This window comes from Lissotriton helveticus, chromosome 2_1 (assembly GCF_964261635.1).
Source record: "Lissotriton helveticus chromosome 2_1, aLisHel1.1, whole genome shotgun sequence".
NCBI classification, from domain to species: Eukaryota; Metazoa; Chordata; class Amphibia; order Caudata; family Salamandridae; genus Lissotriton; species Lissotriton helveticus.
In genome coordinates this window covers 2,047,804,472-2,047,828,330 of record NC_136059.1, presented here as the reverse complement: position 1 = coordinate 2,047,828,330, position 23,859 = coordinate 2,047,804,472, and the positions used below count along the sequence as shown (strand labels likewise).

Sequence of the window (23,859 nt, the reverse complement as noted above, 5' to 3'; positions counted from 1 at the left end):
TTATCTGTCGCTTCAAAAGCAGCGCTACTTCCCTTGGCATATCGGGGAATAATAATTTCAGACACAAAATTAAATACAGGCATACCTGTTAATACCACCCACAACGGCAGATCGGCCCAGAGACACTCCTCCGACATTGCAGAGCTCGTCACATCAATGGATCTTGACCTAGCCATACTGACGGAAACCTGGCTAACTGAAGCCTCCACGCCCATCATGGATATACTAGTTCCCCCCAATTACCACATCATCAGACTCGACAGGACCGGCAAGACGGGCGGGGGAATAGCATGCATTTTCAGGAGCAATCTATCCGTCACCAAAGTCACCTCCCCCTCCCTCACCTCCTGTGAACTCTTCTGCCTCGACATCTCCAGTGATGGCAAACCAGTATGTGCTCTACACCTCATCTATCACCCGCCGGGGGATAACCTCATCTTCTCTCAACAACTCATGGACACTATTACTTCCAACGCCGGTCGGCAGATCACTCAAATCTACCTGGGTGACTTTAATCTCCATTGGAACGATCAGAAAGACACAGTGGTGAATAGTCTTAAATCTTTCCTTAATGCGCTTGACCTCACCCAAATATGCAACAGCCCAACACATGATAAAGGTGCGATACTCGACCTTATCATCGCCAAAGAGGACTCTACCCAACTGGGGTCAATCCAACCCTGTGACTGGTCAGATCACCACATCATCACCTTCTTTATCAATGAAAAAATCAAACCCTCCCCGGCTCAACCCACCAAATGCAAGATCTGGAAAAGGGACATGAAGAATCTCAACCCTAACTCCCTACCGCCCCACACTTACAGGCTCCTCCTTCCACCTGCTGGCGTCTCTGATGTTCAAACTCTGACAGACCTCTACCTCGACTCCATGACCTCTATAATCAACGAAGCAGCCCCACTGCAACTAAAGAGAGTCTCCACCAAGAATTCGAACCCCTGGTATGACGGGAGACTCAACGAAGACAGGCGAGCTATGCGATCGGCAGAGCGCATTTGGAGATCGGATCCCTCATCACTTCATCGCAAAAAGCTTAAGAACAAGAGAAATGCCTATTTTAGGAAAATTAAGTGTGCGAAATCTGACTTCTTTCGCCTCCAGCTTGACCAAGCGAAAAACCGACCAAGAAAATTGTTCGAACTAGTCAAAAGTCAAACAAAGCCGCAGCCCTTACAACAAAACAACCCAACAAGCGATATCCCACACAGTGAAGACTTTTCCACCTTCTTCAAGCAAAAGACCGACAACATAAAGAATGATCTCCTCAATGATGTAAGCCAACACCCTGTGCACATCAGAATGTCTAACGCCCAGCCAAAAAACAACGCATCGTGGGCCTCCTTTGACATCTACTCATAAGATGCAATACTCAAACTGCTCGGTACCCTGAAACCTTCTAATCACCTCACAGACCCCCTGCCTGCTAACGCGGTAAAAGACTTCACCACCATGCTCCTCCCACTCTGGACTAAAATCATTAACAGCTCCCTTCAACAAGGTCTCATCCCGGACTCACTCAAGGTGGGGCAAGTCACGCCCATACTCAAGAAACCCACAGCTGACCCGTCCGACCTAAACAACTACCGTCCCATCACAAACATCCCCACCTTGGCCAAACTGCTGGAAAAATGTGTACAGCTTCAACTAACAGAACACATTGACAAGTTTGATCTCCTCAACACCCACCAATCAGGCTTCCGTGCGAAACACAGCACGGAAACTGCCATGACTCACATAATTGACGACGCCCACCAAATCCTCGATCGCAATGATTCATGCCTCCTCATCCTCCTTGACCTTTCCTCAGCTTTTGACACGGTCAAACATGAGAACCTCCTTGAGCTGCTAAACACTAGAATGGGTTTATCCGGGACTGTTCTCAAATGGTTCACGTCCTTCCTACATAACCGGACTCAGAAGTTCAAGATTAACAATGTGTTATCCTCGCCTGTGCCAGTCGACCTAGGCGTTCCACAAGGATCCTCCCTTTCACCCACACTGTTCAACCTCATCATGGAACCGCTTGCCTCCTTGCTCCAAGCATCCAATGTACACTTCCATATGTATGCCGATGACACTCCACTCTACCTAAAGGTACAATCCCCGGATGATATCAAACTCCTGAATTACACTCTCACAAAGACCCAATCGTGGTTGGCCGACAACCACCTCAAAGTAAATGCTCTGAAAACTGAGTTCCTTCTGATAGCACCCCCTGCGAAATCTACCACCATCCAACTTTGGCTCAACAACTTAACTGCACTCAATGTCCGGCCCACCATCGTGGACTCCGCGAAATCCTTAGGTGTCACACTGGACGCAAAGCTCAACATGCAACAGCACATTAGCAGAGCGACAAAAGGAGCTAATTTCCAAATCAACACATTGAGAAAGTTGAAACCCTTCCTCCCAGCCAAAGACTTCCAAAATGCAGTTCAAGCCCTAGTCATCCCCCGCATTGACTATGGAATTGTGACCCTCAGTGGTCTCCCTTTAGCAACAACTGCACCCCTAAGAGCTTCCTTGAACGCTGCCGCGAGACTCATCACGGGCTCAAGAAAACACTCTCATATAACCCCTGACTTGAAATCTCTGAAATGGCTGCCCTTTGAAGCCAGAATACATCTGAAAATCGCTGTAATGACACACGCGGCTGTACACCACAATGCACCTAACTACCTCACTCAAAAGCTAACTATATCAGGAGGGTCGAGATCCAATAGAAGTTCAAAAAACTTACTCTTGAAACCTCGCAGATTCCGGAAGGAAAGAACATACAAACGCTCCTTCTCAGGAATGGCGCCGAGGATCTGGAACGCACTCCCTCCCGAAACCAGGCTTATCTCCTCCACGGCCTTCTTTAAGAAAGAGGTGAAAGCCATCCTCATGGCCAAGTTCACCTGAACTTTAATGTCTGTTCCTCATTGACTTTCGTGACGCTTGGGTATTACTGGTTTCATGATTGTCTAATGTCAAATAATGTCATATTTTGCATGACCTAGATCTGTTTATTCCTCTTGTATGCCACAATTACTTGATGGTCATTCGATCCTTCTATGCTATTCACTAAATATCTATTATTAGACTATTCATGTTAGCCTATTGTATATCGAGGCCCCTTCCCCTACAACTTTTAGATACTTATAGTATAAGTTTTCCTGATTTTATCGTAATTGTATGTAAGACCCAGTCTCGTCTTTTATTTTTCGCTTATCTGATTGTTTACTGACTTTCTATTTGAACATGACTGATATCCGATCATGTTACTGAAGTTTATATTGCACCCAATATTATGTCGCATCACCCTCATGCTATCGTCACCCCCTGTTTCTGTGAAGCGCTCTGATATCTGTAAAGATCTTGTTCGCGCTATATAAAACTCTGAATAAATGAATAAATAAATAAATAAACCATTTGTATCAACAGAGGCTTTTATTTTAACAGTGTTTTTTCCAAAATTACCAAAGTGACATATTTGATGTTTGCGCCCAAGCTGGCCAATATTTAACTGTGGTGATTAACTCATGAAAATGAAACCTGCAGAATAATAATTTAACTTGTAATTCATCGTGCAAACTGACATATTTAATTAGATAAAAAGGTGTGCAAAAGTAAATACCAATCTTTCCTGAACGTAATAATGGGTAGGGTATAAAGTGTCAGAGTATTGATTTCATGTCTTTGTATGTTTATATCTTTAGCAGTCTTCCATCCTTTAACTTTAATTACACACAGGTCGAGAGTATAGTGTTATATTAGCGTTAGACAGTTTTGTTTCTAACTTTTATGTAGTTTTTTTATAAGTGTAATTTTTAATCAAATAGTTGTATGAATGCTTCCATTTTCCTCTGTAGTGTAGCTTTCTGCCAGACTGTGGAATTGTATTTGCATCATCTTAGCTTAAGTAATTAACCTAACCTGGTGCTGGCCTAAGAACTTGCTAAGTGGTACGTTGTAAAGCCCCATACTAATCAGTATTGAGAAGGCAAAGCATTCGAGCTGTGTCTTCAACCCATCCAACAAATGAGTCTCACGGAAAGGGGCCAGAGTCTTCAGAAATGTTGGAAAGAATTGGAACCGAATAGACCTTAATTATGAAAAAATGTATAACATTTAAGGCCAATCCGCCAATAACCTGGATCTCGTGCCTCCCATCCAGTTGATATATATCACTGCCGAGATATTGTCCATCTTCAATAAAATGGCGCAGGATACCTTGTTGTCCGCCAGGCTCCGAATCGCGATGGATTCGGCTAGCAGTGCCATAAATATGATGTGTAGAGACTGCTCTTGTTCTGACCAGTGACCGCCTGTGGTAATATCTCCACAAGAGGCGCCCCAACCCTGTTGACTGGCGTCTGATTCGATCACCAGATCCAAGGTTCACCCGTATATCGCCCTCATGTTCCAGGCCTGCATATGTTCGAGGCACCATTGAAACTCCGTCCGAGCTTCCTGGGAAAGGGAAATCCCCTGTGTGTTCGTCAGGCCTTGTTGTAGATGCTTCATCTTCAGGCGCTGTAAAGCCCGATAATGCAGCAGGCTTGGAAAGATTGCCTGGGTTGAAGGCGACAAAGTCTCACGATCCAGGCTAAGTGGCGTAAGGAAACATTTTCTCTTGCAAAAGTTCACCATAGCTCCCTGCGAATCAAACACATATTTTGCTGGGGTAACCTGAGACATTGCTGTAATGTATCTATCTCTAATCCCAGGAAAATCATTTGTTGTGCTGGCATGCATTCTGACTTTTGATAGTTCACAATGAAACTTATGACTCGCAGCTGGACTTGAGTAATCCGGAGATGTAAGAGTAAAATCAACTTCTTCTGGTGAATCAGGAGGATGTTGTTTAGGTACTCTGAGATGGATGCCTTGCACCCAAAGCCATTCCATGACTTGCCTCAACACCTTGGTGCGGCACCAAGGCGCTGAAGACTGGTCGAACGGTATGCAGGTGAATTCGTATATCTGACAGTCCCACAAACTGTAGAAACAGTCTGTGTGGTGGCGCTCTTTAGGTTGAGTTGTACCATCCAGTCGTTGTGCAACAAAACGTCTCTGAGAAGATGAATACCCTCCATTTTGAAATGGCAGTATACCACCCAATTGTTGAAATCTCGAATAGCGATCACTGGTCTGAACCCCTTGTTCTTTTTGACCAGAAAGATATTGCTCAAGAAACCCCTGGGGTGGAGGGTTGAATGAACGATGGTCCTTTTGTGTAGGAGCTCATGCACTTCTCTATTGACCACCTGTATTGCTTCCTGTGAGAACTGGAGAACGGGTTTGGGGAAGTTGACGCAGAGTCCCTTGGAACTCTATATGAAACCCGGTCACAGTTTGGAGTATCCATGCATCTTTAGTAATGGACTGCCACTTGTGGCTGAACCACTACCTTCTTCCCCCCCACATCTGGTAGGAAAATAGGGTATTTCTTACTGGTGGATCCATCTGGCGCATTGCTGGCTCCGTGGAAGTTCCTCTTTCTGGCGCGTCCTCTGCCACGACCTCTCGAAGGGTAGAACCTTCCAGATTTTTTCCCGAACCTGCCACTGCATAGAATGTTTCATCTGAAGTTTGTGGGGATGGAGGTTTATGACCGCCCTTCCCCCCCCCCCCCACACTCCCAACAAAATAATATGCTGGCTAAAGACCTTTTTAGGTCTCGCCTAGCGTATTACATAGCAATCGCTCTGTGAGAGATATAGAGAGCTGCTCCAGGAAAGCTTACCAAGGGGCTTTTCAATGCGGATTATCAACAGTGCATGTGCTTTGTGTGCGCGCTTGCCATTTGCCCCCCCCCCCTTTATCCGACTTGAAAGGAAGCCGCTCGCCCACCACCATTCCACCATTTGTGCCTCGCATCACGTCAAAGGCTCCCACCCCATCAGACTTCAAAGGAATGCCTCCTCCGCCACAGCAATGCCGAGAGCTTGTTTTTTTTTTTCTCAATGCCCGTCTTTGTTACTGTGCCCTTCTTTATGTCTGTGACCCGTCTCACATTTTATATCCCTTCTAGTTCACATCGTCTTTTCTTTTGTTCTGTGCCTCTTCCTTCATCTTGTTCTGTAAGCCAATGTGCCGTGAGCACTAATGCATGCCCTCGCTTTACTGCCATAAAATCAACAGTGGCGGTCGCCACCCATTGCCTCCTCCCGCTGCGCTTTAATTTAAGCGCATTTCTTTTGTCAAGTACTCGGCGCGCAAACATGTTTTCTTATTGAAATTGACAACACAGGCGCCGTCAAAAGTTTGCGTGCCGAGTTCACAACAAAAGAAATGTGCGAGTGCGCCATATCAAAGCTAAAGCATCCATCAGCTGCTCCCGGCAGCTGCTTTTGCCTCTTTCACCTAGTACCCCAGCCATGAGGAGGGAAAGGAAGGATCCGTCACTGTTAACATCCCTGTGGCTCGGGTGAGGAAATCCGTCCCTATTTTAATAACTGTAGAAGGCTTTAAAACGTGTGTGTTTGCTTAATTAGCGCTTGTGTTTTCAGCAAATCTACGTTAACTGCTTTAAACTAATGAGGATAATCTGAAATCCCAACCGCTTGCAGCTTGTTTTCAGCCTACCCTCGCCCCCCCACCCCCCAGCCCCTCTAGCCTGGTTTACTCTATCGGCAACCAAACCGAGCATAGTTCCTAATTCACCCCTGCCGTTGCTGCTCCGTCTTGCATTAGTTTCCTTCCTCCCCCGCCTCCTCCCAGCTGTTTCTGATTGCTTTACCACCCCCTGGCACACCACTCCACTTTTTGTCCTGCTTTAATTACCCCAATATTCCTCCCTCGTGTTTCTTGTTTCCAGTATCTGTAGATATTTCCTCTTTTAAAAACACTTCCTCCCTGCTCTACAGCCAGACACACGCCGTGCTTCCTGGGACCCATTCCTGCTGAAAATTGCTGGAGGCCAGGAAGGAAGCAGCAAGTTTTTTAAACCATAATATACTTGCTACGCACCCACCTGAAATAGGTACCTAGTGCTTTCACACCTTTCGCACCGCCCTAACCTGCTCAAGGTTCATGTGACCTCAGTGACAGTCACAGTGACTGGATCACTGTTGCTCTAGAGTGTGCGGCTTCTTAGGCCTGCCGGCAAGACTGGAGATTGACGTCAGTATGGATTGTGGTGGACAGGCCTTCAAGTTTAACCCACAATTGACACCACAAGGGTACACTTGCTTGTGCGAAGACATCAGGCCTTCTAAGGTCTTTCGGGGCCTTCAAAGGTCTAGCATGGTAATATGCTCCCTCAGTAGAGTGGTCTAGTGGACTGGTCTTGAAGGCTGAACCCAGTTCCCCAGTTCCAAATTCGACAGCTCTGGCCATAGTCCCACATCCTCTCCCCCACTGAACACCATACTGCCCCATTGAGAGAAACCTGCACTGCCTTCAGCAACAACCAAATTGTGCCTGCTATAAACACTTGGATGTGGCTCAATTCAAATTATGCACTTGATAACAGTAATATCCGGCCTAAAAAAAAAAAAGTATAAGCAAACACTCATAGGGAGTGCAAGATTAAGTAAAGCATGTCAAATGTAAGCAGAAACAACATGGTACCTTAACGATTTCTCACTCACTATTCAGAAATCAGCTAGTGGTTTTACCTTTAAAGTTAAGGACATGACTACAGGGCCCTGAAGGGAACCGTTTCAATGTCCATTGCTTATATCCTTAAAAAATGTAAGCAGTATGGTTTAAAAAGACCACGTCCATAAACGCAGAGCCATGGTACACATTTAGTTTTCCAATCCACCCATCAACCAGGTATTGCAAAACGTCCAAAAATTATACACTTCCCCACCTGGGAACAACAATGCTGTTCAAAGAAAGATGAGTAAACAAAAGTAGCACTTCACTGCAAAGTCTGTAGTGTGAGGCTGATGTGTTTGGATCTGAATAAAACCAATCTGGCCACTTTGCAACCACTCTGTCTTGCTTTATTTAGTTATGTATTTATTTTTCATATTTAAAACCTTTTATTTCTCTCCATCCTGAGGCTGCACTTTGGAATAGAAAAATATCTGAAAAAGGCATTTCCCGCAAGAGTGTTTATCTTTTTGGGATCAATTTCACAGGGAAGCAACTAAATGAAAGAAGGAAAGAGGTTGTGAACCGTTTCTTCAAGTCACGGTTTTCAGTAAGCAACAAACGCGTGTCTGCCTTGTAGTGTGAGCGTGCGAGGCAGAGCAGACGCCATGCGCGCGCACATTGCTGTCCGTGCGTGCACATGGTTTGTCTCCCTTCGCTCCCAAACCCCATAGAGTATCGCCAAGCGAACAGCGCATGCGCTGCGTTCGCTAGGCGAGACCTAAAAAACATTCAAAGAAGGTGTGTTGATGCCCATGTGACTATATGTGAATGGTATTTGGTATGCTTGATGACAAAAAACATTTAAACATGGCCACCCTTTCATGTGTGCAAACGGGGCTTTCTTTGAATGTGTTTTAGAACAAATTAAACATTTCAAGATGACTTCTATGCGCGCCCATTGGTGTCCTTGTGATATTTTTTCACATCTTTTATCATTCTTCACCGTTACAATGTGACCTGCTTGTTGCTACTAAAGTCATCGGGCAGCAAGAAATGGCAGTATCAGATGGTTCTGCGGTTGGATATAAAAGCAAAAACTATTTGTTTTATGGGGAAGTCAAACCTGGAATGGAAAGAAACAACTGGAAACCAAGCAGAGGCATTCAATGTTATTGTAGCGAAAAGGACATAAATAGGTCAGATGAATCTTACCTGCCTGTTGTAGGTCTGTCTGCACACAATGGCCAGCTGGGATAAGCCTGTGATGACGATGTGTTACAGAGACATGCTCTGACACTCCTTTATTTCTACTTGTTTGAGTAAGATAGCATGACCATATCCTTGACGTTGCTCCTGCCAGCTAATGCATATATGGCGGGTATTTACGGTTTCCATAAGGAGTTTATGGTTTATGAAAGTAAACCAAACTTCATAAAATTTGTGGAGCTATATAAATAAACATCATTATTATTTTGCATAGGAATAAACAACCCCAACACATTCTAGCATGTTCCTGTATTTCAGTAGCTCAATGTATTATGAAAGGTTTAGCAAACTCGAAGTGTAAGTAGGTTTCTGTTCAGAGGCTGCACTCTCTTAGGTGGCCAATCCTGATACATGAAAAGTATAGAAATGTAAAGCAAAAGGTCTCCGAATTAAAACGTTTGGGATGGTGTCCTCTTATAAATGTTTAATTGGTATCCCAGTTTTGAGCAACCTGTGTACATCTTGATTTCATTAAGGTAATTCCTCCAGGTAAAAGAACATTGAGAATGTCACTTCCAGTACTCACTGCTATTGACAATGGAGTGCAAAGCGTAGCTTGCATTGTGATTATTATTATTATTATTATTATTATTTATTTAAGTGGTTTTATTTTTTGTAGGAGTTGCCTGCAGTTGATGATCTCAACATCACTTTACCTGACAATGTTGAAATGAAGCCTTTTGGAGTAGTTACTAGCATTGTCGATCAGTTGGGTATGTGATAAATATTGTTTGTTTTGCACGTTTTCTTGCCTACCTTATTTTGTGTTGGAAATGTTTTCCTCTTTGCGATACCAAGGTTCCTCATCTCATTGCCACATCCTATTAACAAGGATCAGTTGGCCTGAATCTGTAATAATTTTAAGCCATTCTACAGTGGGAACCCACTAAGTAGTACTCATGTTCACACTGTAAATAACTGAAGGAAAAAGTGAGCCAATGAGCTGAAAGGGCAGAGCTCTCCTGGTCCCCCTAGAGACCACCATTGCACCGATTTTGTATCACAAGCATGAAGGGTGCATATAATGGAAGTACATTTCTGACCTGGGAGGAGGGAGGGTGGTATGTGATATATCAAAGATACCAACACCGGAGAGCTGGAGCTGCATGGAAGTACCTAATTTAGTTCCCAGCATTGTAACTTTCATATTTTTACATGCTTGAATTAGGATGGCAGACAGTACATATTCATTTAATAAAGCATGAGACAGGCTCATCTTATTTAAGTAAGTTACTTAGAACTGCTTGTCGCACTGCAGAGTCAGCTGCTGCAATCCTATCTAGACAGCTGTATTTGGTGAATGTGTGCTTGCTTTTCCACATGGCGCCACAGCAAATGTACTGCAACGCCACTGACACATTGACTGCTGCTGCCGCAGCCATGCTTCAGGTGGTGTTCTGGCGTGGATTCTTAGCTTTATTGTATCAGAAAATGATTCAGGCAAGTAGCCAAAATGCGAGGCCAGTCTTTGTTTGTCGGTGGCCTCTTTCTCCAGTATTAAGGTGTCTTTCATAGATTCACATGCTTGAATATCCCCCTTCGTCGGAGTGGGAGTCCCACGGTAAATAAAATAGCAATAATATACTATAAATATATATATGTAACAACATAAAACCTGAAATATGTAATAGAAAAAAGGCATAAAAAGCCTACACATATTTCTACATAGGAATGCATGGAAAAGGAAAAAAATTATTTGCAGCCTATCATTGTCATTATGTTGGTCCAAACCATAGCCAATCAGGCGCCAGCAGCCCTCTAGAACCTTCTCCTCAGAGCTCAGCACCTCAGATTTTCTACCGCACGTCGTGTGAAGGGAGTCTCCCTGAGCTCTGCTCAGTTTTCTTCAATTTTCTTCAATTTTTTCTTCTTAATATCACAGTTTTGTAATGTCTTCTTACATGAAGTCTACGTTCAGACCCTGTGTCACTTGTAGGAAGCTGTGACCTTTTCCTGTGAACCCTCATGAAGAGTATATGGAAACACTCTGCTTGTCTCTGACATGGTAAGAGGAGAAGGGGTTGTTCCTGTGCTTAGACTGTACCGCCCTTCTGATGTGGGAGGAATTTTTTTGTTTGTCCTGCACATTAAGGTTTTAAGTGATGCTTCTCCTCTACTTCACCAGCTGAAGTAACATCACAATTAAGGGGTCTCTGGCCTTCTTTGAGTCTGCCTCCCACATCTACGCCCACGAGATTTACTCTCAGGCGTCTAGACTCACTCTGCGCACTTTTCTACGTGAACATGTGCCAGCTTGTCGACGATACGGTCTATGTACCCTCTGACGACAATCTTTGCCGTCTCTGTTGCTCTGCAACGACTACTCCTCCAGGCATGCGTCGACGACAGTGAGGACAGTGCCCTCTTGTCGACTACAGGCTCGTAGCAGTTGGCCTCATCGACGTAAGGCTCGTCGACGTAAGGCTCGTCGACGTAAGGCTCGTCGACGGTAGGCTCGTCGACGGTAGGCTCGTCGACGGTAGGCTCCGTAGCCGCTGAGCTCCGTAGCCGCTGAGCTCCGTAGCCGCTGAGCTCCGTAGCCGCTGAGCTCCGTAGCCGCTGAGCTCCGTAGACGGTGAGCTCTGTAGATGGTGAGCTTCGTCAACATTCAGCTTAGACGCCAGTTGGCTTCGTTGACGGATGACCCTGTCAACTGTTGGATTCGTCGACTGTTGTGCCCGTCGACAGTTGGTTTCACACACTGTTGACTTTTATGCACAATGTGTTTTGGGTAGACGATTTATCTCGTCGACTGCAGCTTTCTGCTACATCCACGTGATGGCTTTTTACTCCTGCCTTTATATCTTCTTCTAAAAACTGGAGCTCTATTGCATTCACCTCCGGTGAATATTAGAGGTTTTTCCCTCCTTATGAAGAGAGCGGCGAATCATTTTTCCCTTTTCCCCTCGTCCTGGGGAAACCACAGAAACAAGTTCGTTCAGTTCCTATCATAGACTTTATTTAGCAAGAAGGTGTTAGACTCTTGCAGAGGCCAAACTCTGTGCCGGCGGTTTGTTTTCCACGCCTCGACAAGAAATGTGAAGCTCCCCACTATTCAGCCTACCCTGACTCGGTCATTACTCAGGCAGCACAGCGATTATCTTGCAAGCCAGTTGGGCAGTTATGCCGCCAGATGTGCTCTGACATGTTGGCGCCAGTAGCACTTATTCCAGAATCCTCCAAGCCTCACGCTTTGAAGATCCTGCAGGAGTGAGAGAGAGAGAGAGAAGTGCATCAGAAATGATACACTGTGAACGGACATTGCGTGTACAGGTTTTCCACAGCTCGCTATAGGGGCAGTCTGGGAAAGACCATTTTGCTTCAATGCTACGTCTTTCGCAAGGAGGTTCAGACTTCAATACTTCACTTGTTCTTTTGATTGAGGATCCCTTCTGGCCAGCATGTTGATGAGGCACTGCAGACCATCTTAAAGGACACCGATACTGCCCGCACCTTCGGGATATAGAAACGCAGCCTTTTCGTGGTGCCGAGGACGTAGCTCCACGTCCTTTGTTTCAAGTGAGTTCCATCCAGTATTGGCTCCTACAATCCGAACCAACTGCGTTACTCAAATCAAACGCAGTCACATAGGCACAGTACCAACAGGTCCGACATAGACAATCATCATACAGCCGAGGCAACTCTTCTAAGAAACAATGGATTACCGGCAACACACATTTATTCCCTCCAAAAACGTCAGAGATCTAATATCTCACTTTTACTCCAATTGGTCAAAGGTGACAGAGGACCGTTGGGTTTTTAAACGTCATGCCCAAGAGCACACTTTAGAATTTGTCAAATTTTCCTCTTACTACACCTCCAAAGGGACCTCCTTCTCATCTACGGGTGTCGTTTGCACAAGTGTCTATATGGATACAAACCGGGACCGTCGGAGTGGTTCCGAATCTCCAACAGCGTTAGGGTTTACTCTCCAGTTCCTCATCAACAAGCAAATGAGGAGAGTAGCGCATGATTTTATATCTTTGCGCAAACTTTACAAATGTTGTCCCTCAACAAAATCCTAAAGTTCTTATGCCAGAACGACTTTATAACTACTCTCAACCTCCAGGATGTCTATTTTCATGTGCCAATCCTTCCTAAGTTAGGAAGTGGCTACGCTTTACAATATGTACAGAACTTATTCAATTGAAGTCCTACCTCTTGGATTTAGGTCCGTTTCACGTGTCTTTACGTATATCCTGGCACCAGTGGCAGCCTATCTACGTCTGCAAGGCATACAAATTCATCATTGCTGAGACAACTGTATAATAAGAGCTCACTCTTATTTACAAGCAGTCCAGCAAACCCAGACAGTCAGTCACTGTTTCAAAACCTGATTTTCAATAAATCATGACAAGTCCCAACTAGTACTAGCTCCGATATCAACGTTTCTCGGAGCATCAATCAATACAAACCTAGCAAAGGTGTTTGTCTCACACGAACGACGGGCCTGCATCTCCCACTTGGTGGTTCTTCTAAGTTGTTTGCAGGTCTCCAGTTCCTTCGAAGATCTCATTCAAATCAATCCTCTGATGCAAGAGGCCTTTTTGTTTGGTGGGTCCAAGAAAGAAATTTGTAGAAGGGGTGTGCGTTATTCCTTCAAGAAGCGCCAAATTACACAATCACCACAGACGCATCCCTTCGAGGGTTGGGGAGCATATCTTCAAGGGCTGAAGGTCAGCAGGGAATGGAACCCTCAACAAAAGGCTTGGCACATCAATCGGCTAGAGCTAGGTGCCATCTTCTTAGCCCTCAAATCCTTTCGTGTTATCATTCAAGGGGCCACAGTATTGGTTTGCACAGTCAATACTTCAAGTATACCTTACTCAAACAAACAGGGAAGAACGAGGTCGGTTCTTCTATCTCAGAAAGCCCAAGAGATATGGGCTTGGGCGATATGGCACAGGATCAAACTCTTGGCTGTTCATGTGCCGGGAGTTGCTAATGTGCTGGCGGACACCCTCAGCAGGTCAACAGGTGTCCAACCACGAATAGGAACTGCGTCCGCCAACGGCGGATCGAATCTTCCAGCAGTAGGGACCTCTGCGACAAAAAAAACCACAAAAAAAAACCGCTAGTGCCCGTTTCTTTGCAAGCTGGCATCCCCACAGGGACTCGCAGGGGAAGGCGTTTTTCGATAAACTGGTATCAAATATATGCTTACGCCTTTCCTCCGATACCGTTGGTTCCGAGAGTTCTCCGTAAGATGAAGAAACAGCCGTGTCGTTTGATTCTCATCGCCCACAGGTGGCCTCGCCAATACTGGTTCACCGAACTACTCCTCTCAGAGTACGATCCAATACAGTTTCGAACAATTCCAAATCTCCTCTCCATTCAGAATGGTCAAATTTGCCATCCGATCCGGCTTCTCTAAAATTAGCAGCTTGGCGCCTGAGCACCTTGAATTAGCTCATCTGACTATCTCGGCGGATTGTAAGGAGGTACTGGCTTACGCGAGAGCACCTACTAAAATAAAGACATTTGCCCCCACATGCATCATCCCGGCCGTTTGCGAATTCTAAATTGCGAAAAATAGTGAAACGCAATTTAGAATCCGCAAAACGGGATGCATGAATATTTTCTAATAATAATAGCGATTCGGTAAAATTCACATTTTTTTCCGAATCGCTAATATTATGCGAATTCTAATTTGCTAATTTGCATTTACCATTGATTCCTATGGGCCAAAAGGCCCATAGGAATCAATGGGAATTGCGAATTAGCAAATTAGAATTCGCATAATCTTCATGCATTCCATGGGTGCAGGGGGGGGTCCAAAGGACCCCCGCCCTGCACCCCTGAAATTTATTTTTAAGTGGATGTTTCACACACACATGTCCTATGGACATGTGTGTCTGTAACATGCAAGTTTTAAAAATGCTTTTTTTTTGCTTTTTTAACAATTTTCGCAAATTAACACGAGGGTCAACCTAGTGTTAATTTGCACTTCCAATTTTCAAATTCGCTATTTTTTAAAAAATGATGCATTGCATTTAAGGAATCGCAAAAATGCGATTCCTTAAATGCATTCGCAATTTTTAGAAATGCTAAAAATAGCGAATTATGCACAAAAGTTTGATGCATCCCAAAAACGGATTTTGCATTCGCAAACGGCCGTTTTTCCGAATCGCACCATTTGCGAATGCAAAAAACGTTGATGCGTGTGGGGGACAGTCTTTAAAAAAAAAAAAAAAAAAAAATCTGCATTTGGTGTTAATCTGCTGGGGTTCACCCATTTCTTGCAACGCCGGACCAGATATTACCTTTTTTCTTGCACCTGGCAAGATCAGGCTTATCTCATACAACGTTGAAGGTCTTTTTTTGGCAGCCATTTCAAGGTAACGTCAGGATGGGTCCATCTCTCTTTATTCTTCAAGTATGCAACAGTTCTTTAAGGGACTACTCAGAATGTTTCCTCCTGTACGTCGTCCGCCTCCATCATGGCATTTTAATGTAGTATTAGCGCAGCTCATGCGCCACCCATTTGAGCCACTTTTCAGGATGTATTTCAAATTCCTAACATGCAACGTTTTTTCTCTTTGCTAGCATTAACTTCATCTAGAACAGTCTGTGATGTTCTAGCTCTCACTGTCAATTCACCTTTCTTACAATTCATGCCCAATTCTGTGGTGCTACGTACAAACCCAAGGTTTATGCCTAAGGTCCCTTCGGATTTTTACCTGAATGAACCAGTTATCTTAAAGAAGTTTTTTCCTAATTCGCAATCCCCTGCGGAGAGGGCATTACTTGCCCGTGACATCATAAGTGGTTTTAAAATTCTATTTGCAAAGGACCTCTGTCATTCTCAAATCCGATCAACTGTTTATTGCCTATGGAAATATACGGCAAGGACAAGCAGTGTCTAAACACACCATAGCTAGATGGATTTATGCAGCTGCTGACATTTGCCATCTTCATAGCTTATGGACGTTTCCACTAGGGCATCCAGTTCCCAAACCTACAATTGCTTGTGGGGTTTCCTCGGCCATTGCTTTCTGCCATCAACCGGCAGGCAAGCCTCTACAGTCTTCAGTGAGGATCCATTCTACCAGGGCGATGTCGTCTTCAACTGCCCTGTTTGCCGGTGTGCTGCTGCATCAGATCTGCAGAGCAGCCATGTGGTCAAGCAGGCACATGTTTACGAAACACTACTGCCTGGGTACCATTAACAAAGCAGACACTGCAGTGGGACAGGCTATGCTTCGCTATCTTTTTCAATAAGGTGAGCCTCTGTCTTCCCTCCTCCATTATGGATTACCTTATTACTGTATGTCTTTCATGACTATAGACCTATTTGGTTTTATAAGTCTGTGCATGTGTATCATGCTGGGAAGTTTTCTTCGGATATTACTGCTTTCTATTCTATATTCAAGCATGTGAATCTATGAAAGACACCCTAATACTGGAGAAGAACAATTGTTACTTACCTGTAAACAGGTGGTTCTCCAGTATTGGTGTCTTTCATAGATTCACATGCGACCCACCCTCCTCCCCTCAGAGGCTCTCTTTTCCTCATAGACTCTGTGGTCACTCTTGTGCTACGAAAATCTGAGGTGCTGAGCTCTGAGGAGAAGTTTCTAGAGGGTTGCTGGCGCCTGATTGGCTGTGGTTTGGACCAACATAATGACAATGATAGGCTGCAAATGTTTTTTTTCCTAATCCATGCATTCCTATGTAGAAATATGTGTAGGCTTTTTATGCCTTTTTTTCTATTACATATTTCAGGTTTTATGTTACATATATATATTTATAGTATATTATTGCTATTTTATTTACCGTGGGACTCCCACTCCGACGAAAGGGGATATTCAAGCATGTGAATCTATGAAAGACACCAATACTGGAGAACCACCTGTTTACAGGTAAGTAACAATTGTTCTTCTGAATCACTAAAAGAAAGATACCAACACTGTGGAACTGGAGTTATAGGTCAGCACATCTAGGTCATTCAGTGGATAACTGGCTAGGCTGGTTCACCGACTCAATCTATACTTCTACTTTCTTAAGTTAATATAGAGCATTTCACTTCGGTTTTCTACGCCTCCCTCACTTCCTCCTTATACCTGTTAGAAGTTTGAGGCATGGTGAAGGGTTGACCCACACTAAAGGTTGCTTCACTTTATTCCTTTAATTTCATAATATACTTGTACTGGCGACAGTCCCTGGCAACCTTGGCATCAGGCGTACCTGTAATTTTTCCTTTCTTCTCCAACTCCCCCTCTTACTGTTTTCTTTTCAGCACCACTTTGAGGGCACCTGTTTCCTAGAAAGTACCCCCGACTGCAGATGCATATTCATAGGACCATACACCTGGATAAGTAGTGAAAGGGAGGCTTCATCTGCTATTCCAGACTCTTCTCCCTTAGAGTGGCAGGTTGTCCGTCTCGTTGGCTAGAACTTTAAAACTGTAGGGACGACATTGACATTGACTGGGCTTTGAGCTTCAAATAACTGCCCAACTTATCTATATTATTGAGCTGCCCAGAGGTTCATTAAGCATTATTTAAATGAAGGAGATGTGTGAACATGTATTGCTGTGGTTCACTCCTTTTGTTAGGACCACACCTGTGCCCTGAAAAAGGTTTGCTTTATGTGGTTCTCTACGGCATACCAAGAAGTCCCCAGAACCTCCGACTACACTATCCCTATCCATGAAATGGTGTTCTCTGTGGATTCTGCAGGCCAGTCATCTCATGGGGTATGGCAACTCCGTGATAACTGAGAAACCTTGCCCAAGGAACTCTTTAATAGTGGTTGCACAGTCAAGATTTACGGTTTTACATAGAGCACCTGAAACTCCATTACAAGAGTGTACGCTAGATCGTCTGCACTCTACTACCTATTTCCATCACCTAATTATAAGGGAGATCAGTTCCATATGTTATATTAATGAAAGATGATTCCGCAGTTTTGACACTTAAGCATCTTCATAGATTTCCTAATCATCCAATATAATATCTGTCCCAAAATTACTTGCATAGGATTCTTGCCTCTGATAACCATCCGAATTATAATGAGAGAGACGCCTATTTAATAGACCTTGTTTTGTCCATTGATACTCATGGACTTTTGCAGATGTGATAACCTTATTTTTTGGTAACATCAACCTAATAATAACAAAGCAATATAGTAGGCAGCTACCTATGAAAGAAACAACTCTGAGATTGCAACTTTGCTCATCTTACTTTGTCTGGGGTGCGATTGTCCTACATCTTCTAAAAACGTCTAACTGGATGTATTTACAGATTTGTCTCCACTGCCAGGTATGATAACCTTGATATGTTATGTGCTATTTACATGGGTCCTTAATATTTCTTATAACACCCATCCTTGCCCGTAGTAATTTGTCCCCTATCCCTTTGTATGTGCAAATTGGTGTCCTATCTCATTGTTGCCTTTAACAGTAATCTGGGTGCTGCACAGTCTTGTCATTTCCAATGTATACCAAAGCTTGACACCCTGTTACTGGTTCCTGCTATAAAACAGTTTTTTTAATAATAAGCCAAACACCGAAACGTTCCAGTTATGTTTTTGAATTAGATAACAGGATCTTATACATTTTCTTATTGTTAGGCCTCTATTGTATTTTAGTTTTATATTGTCATTTAAACGCTTTAAAGTTTCGGTGAAAATAAATCAGCATATTTCCAAGTCTCCTTCCCCCAAAAGCTGTGTCTTCATAATGAATAGCCGACATAATATGCCAAAGAAGGCCACCTTATACCAGGGCCAACATAATGCCTTTAATACCTAGGACTCACAAAATATGTCCAAGGGAACCGCCTTTTGCAACTATGCTCTTTATATAACCACTACTATATCCTCACCCTCAAGATTCTTTCACAGGCACGTACATATGCTCACTTGCATGTGCTCAAAAACTCACACAAACAGGAGCAGATATTTACATGCGCCCACATACATACTTGACTTCCCCTTACCTGATTCCAATCCTAATATTGCTCCTTACATGGGTAGGGACTGCTGGGTGCCTGATCAGTGGGCATTTCGAGCAGCTCCTAACCAAGCAGCGACATACAGCATGGTCCCTGAAAATGTTGATTCTTCACCGTGTGTAGTCGTATAGTATTCATGTTTTGCTTATCTATCAGTGTGTGTGTGTGTGCACATGTTCATATGCCTCTACATGGCAAGACTTGCGTCAAGGATTTATACAACTCAATAGAGTTTCTCCTGCATTCTGCCAGATACTTGAGCTGTCACTCTGGGTAGGTGATGCAGTTTCCTACAAGAAATAATCATGATGTTGCATCTGACCAAGGAACCATGCTACTGAAGTGCTTTGAGCTAGTGTGATCAATCACACGATAGGCCATTAAATAGGGGATCACTGTGGCACATGGGGCAAAGAGCGCTTTATTTTCTTTGTTTGTGAATGTTTGTGGTGATTTTTGTGTGCCACTGTGTTAACTCGTGGTTAACTTGAGTATCTCTTAATGGTTTTAAAATACCTAGGAATTGCTAATACAAATACAAAGAACACATCTGCTTTCAGACACCATTATGGTTTATGATCAGCGTCAGCCTTCATGTGGTGGTATACTGAAGACATTTTTATAATTCAGTGTAGGATTATGTTCCATAATATATGGCACGTTGGCATGTTTCAAATCACTTAATGAAATATTTACCTATAGGTTGTCTCACCCAATATTTTTTTGCTCAACTCTTGCCAACGCCAAGATATAGTTTATCAAATGTTCAATTTTACTTATGACTGAGGTGTTTTTATTCTTTTAGTAATCTTTGAATCTCTGTTCAACCAGCCTGTGTTAAGTGAAGGCAGTGTAATTTTCAAAGCAAACCGATCTTCAGCTGGAAAGGTGAGTTCACTAAAATATTGCTGTTTTAAATACATTGTTTTGTGTATAGATTCAATGTTTTTTGATTTACTGACCAATTCCACCATTTAGGGGCTTAGAGCACTGGGAATGGCTATCTGAAGCAAAACTCAGCTTAGCTACAGGCCACACAGATTACACAATTCGTAGGAAGGCATATTTAAAGCTTTGCTCTACTTTAATTCTGAAAGTACTTGTGTACAGAAGAGAGGGGCTTATATATGAGAAGCAGTTAATATATTATGTATAGTTACATAATGGATAGCAACCCGGGTAGAGTTGCTGTGTGGTGGAGGTGCTAAAAAGAACTCCTAGTGTTTAAACTAAACATCACAACCAGGAATGATGGAAATGAAAATTGATTGAAGATCACTACAAAATCTTAAGAACGTGTGTCTGGTGGAAGGTGTCCAGTAATTAACTGTTGGTGTAAGATACTCAATGTAGTTACTCTTATATTGGTAGCCATTAATACTCCCTTTCTGTAAAGAGGTCCTGATTGCTATCTTACTGCCTTTCCTTCTGTATTGGCAGAGGAAAAAGGTCTGAGAAGCTCGACATACAGGTGAGCAGAGCCTGTAGCGCCAAGTCTCAGTTTGCACAATTTTATCTCTGGTTGTGCAAGCTAGGTTCAGTCACTTTGGTTTGTTGTTAAGATATCCCATGTGTCTGAATGACGGATGGCGGTCTGGTAGACTATGAACTTGGAGTGAAAGAGTAACTGCACTATATAAATTCCATTTATTACATCTCCGCTTGTGTGTCAAATGTAATGGTTATATTCTACCTGAACATATTCAAGGGTATCGAGGGTATACCCATCTAAAGATTTGCTGAGCTTCAATAAAATGTTTGACTTTTTATCATGTTGTTTTCTCCGATATATTGTATATAACATTTAAAACTATACTGTGACTCTGAATAATCTTATTGTGGACAACTATGAGTGAGTGGGCAAAAGTTGTCTTGCTCCCGCCGCGATTCCTGAGAGTTAGGAGTGGTGTGTTCTGGGTTGTCGAATTATTGGTAGCTTCACTGTTTGTCGGAGAATGAACGAGATACTATTGCCTGTCGGTTTCTGGGATTTTGGGTACTGAGGTGATAGGTTGGTACACTATCTACCAAGGTCCTGGTTTCCTGCGTATAGTTTTGTATGGGCAGAATCCCTGCAACAGTACCATCACTATTAATACCTTCAGTACCACCACTATTAATACCTTCAGTACCACCATACATTTAAATTGAGACATTCTGGCTTTGCCAGTGCTTGCTTAGAACACATTGGATCTATAGTTGCTGACTTGGGAATTTTATTTGGCTGCATGTCTGTTTTAAAATCCTATTTCTTATGAAAGTGGAGTTTTAAATTCTGAGCGTATGTTTCTCTTAACATGTCATTAAGGTAATTTGGTAATCATGTGTGTAAAAGAGAAAGCTGATAGTTACATAAATTCTTTTAGATCAGCAAAATCCTTTGGCATCCCAACTGCCCTCTGCATTTTCCGATAGAGCTCAACTGCTAACTTGTAAAACCAATATAATACGTTGTCTTTGCCAAGAGCAATGATGTTGGTGCACATTTGGTGCTGATAAGATCTAGAGGCCCATTAGGATGTCGGCCGGATTGCCCCCGCCAGGCTGGCGGTAGCCACCGCTGGCCTGGCGGGGGCAATCTGCCGACATCCACTCCCAAATGCCCCCCCCCACCATATTAGTATGGCGGGGGGGTCGGGGGACAGCGACGGATGGAAAGACCGTCCGCCGCTTTTCCGCCCAGGTCGCCTTGCGGCCGGGGAGGAAAAGGATTAATATGGTGGTGGTGTCAAATAGACACCGCCAGCCATATTGTGATGGGCCAAATCGGATGCCTTTCCGTGGCGGCGATGCGGTCTTCACTCTGGGGGCCCCCTCCGGGCCCCCAGAGTGAAGGAGGGGTGGGGGGTGCACACAGGGGGTACCCGTGGTACCCCCCAGCATTTGCATAAACAAAGCTGCAGGCACCGCGCGGTGCCTGCCGCTTTGTTTATGCCAACATGGCGCACTGTCTGTGTTTGTGTACGCATCACACCTACTTAAAGATGCATCACAGCACATACGGCCAATGTGCCCTATGTATAGTACTGCCTCAGATATTCATAATGAATTGCAAAGTTGCCTACAGTTCTCTTGGACTGACTAGTTACATTTAATGAGCTACAGAACAATGGAGTATCCCTTTTGGAGCACAGGAACGGCTCCTTGAAGGCTAGTATAGGACCAGTGGTATGTCGTGGACGGCACACTCACTTACAGGGATGGGAAAGGAAAAGTGACCCTTTTCTTTATATAACCCTATAGTAGTGGCATGCTTCATCATCGGGTTCACCCAGACTCCCAAAGGTCTGGGTGGACTCTACCGTATTCCAAGGAGCACTTTATGTAGAAAAGGTGTAAGAGGGCATAACTTTAAAGATGAAATTCCTCACCCACTTCAAAAGTATCCTTTATTGGCAGAGTGGGACGGAAGGATAGAACATGTTATAAGGGTCATGTGATGGTCCTATAACCCTATATCACCAACATGTTTCAGCCCTGTTTTACTGGCCTCTGTGAGGTCCTGGGCTTTCGTCAGGGTGGGTTAGCAAAGAGGTCACTTCCCCATTGACGTGACTAATGTCTGGTTATTGTTAAGGGCATGAGATTAGCATGCGCAAGATTAAATAATTGCAAAGCATATTTATATATACTTGCCCCTGTTGGGAATTTCCCAAGCAAAGTCGGACAAACGTCCCCACAGGGACATGCAAGCAGGGGAAGCCGAGCCTAAGATAGGTATACAGACGGGATGGGGCCCTTGTCGAAAATGTTACTACAGGGCCGCCCTCTCATGCCCCCGTGGAAACTGTTGTCCCACTCTGCTTTGGTAATCATATATATATATATATAAAGGAATCCTGCGGTAAGGTGGTTGATGCGGTTGGGGACGCAAGGAGGCACTTAATTTCAGGACTCCTGGACATTGGGGTTCTATGCGGCACTGATCCACCCTACGCATTTCCTACCGGCATGAAGAAGTGCATGCTGGGACCTGTAGGCGCTGTTCATGAGGCGTCCACATGGAGGTTAAGGCGATAGGATTGAACCTGAGGGGGCGGAGCAGTGCCTTCAGAGGCAGGGCGGGGCAGGACATTTAACTCTGGGATACTCACCTGCTCTCTGACTGTTACACCCACGGCGCTGAAGAAGGCAAAGGACGCCGAAATGCATTCGCCACAGCGGGTGTTTTGAACTTCATTTGCCATCTGTTCTGGAATAAAGGTGTTTCCAACGTTTCCCCTGCTGTGGCCTTTTATTCTTTCAGGAGGAGATTTGTGGACATCAATTTTGCGCGATTTCCAGTGTCGCGCTCAAAAGGCCCCCGCATTTCCAAGAGGCTTTGGTTTCGCTGGTCTACACTTCGGTGTTTTTTTTGGAATCCTGGGAACAGGAATGACCAAAGCCCACCCCCAAGCCCGGGACGAGAAGGAGCGGTGTTGATGTCACTGCCATCACGCTGGGCGAGGTGACACTGTTAACCTTGCCCCCGCTTAAAGGAATCCTGCGGTAAGGTGGTTGATGCGGTTGGGGACGCAAGGAGGCACTTAATTCCAGGACTCCTGGACATTGGGGTTCTATGCGGCACTGATCCACCCTACGCATTTCCTACCGGCATGAAGAAGTGCATGCTGGGACCTGTAGGCGCTGTTCATGAGGCGTCCACATGGAGGTTAAGGCGATAGGATTGAACCTGAGGGGGCGGAGCAGTGCTTTCAGAGGCAGGGCGGGGCAGGACATTTAACTCTGGGATACTCACCTGCTCTCTGACTGTTACACCCACGGCGCTGAAGAAGGCAAAGGACGCCGAAATGCATTCGCCACAGCGGGTGTTTTGAACTTCATTTGCCATCTGTTCTGGAATAAAGGTGTTTCCAACGTTTCCCCTGCTGTGGCCTTTTATTCTTTCAGGAGGAGATTTGTGGACATCAATTTTGCGCGATTTCCAGTGTCGCGCTCAAAAGGCCCCCGCATTTCCAAGAGGCTTTGGTTTCGCTGGTCTACACTTCGGTGGTTTTTTTTTTGGAATCCTGGGTACAGGAATGACCAAAGCCCACCCCCAAGCCCGGGACGAGAAGGAGCGGTGTTGATGTCACTGCCATCACGC

General features: G+C 44.4%; 1 protein-coding gene across 1 annotated transcript in view; it reads left to right on the top strand.

Moving 5' to 3' along the window:
- Window positions 1–23,859, top strand: part of NAF1 (nuclear assembly factor 1 ribonucleoprotein) — a 108,253-nt gene that overhangs the window by 20,783 nt on the left and 63,611 nt on the right. The window contains exons 4-5 of the mRNA XM_078677007.1: window positions 9,437–9,530; window positions 19,579–19,661. Of these exons, the coding sequence (XP_078533133.1) occupies window positions 9,437–9,530; window positions 19,579–19,661 (177 nt within the window). The remainder of the gene's footprint in view (window positions 1–9,436; window positions 9,531–19,578; window positions 19,662–23,859) is intronic.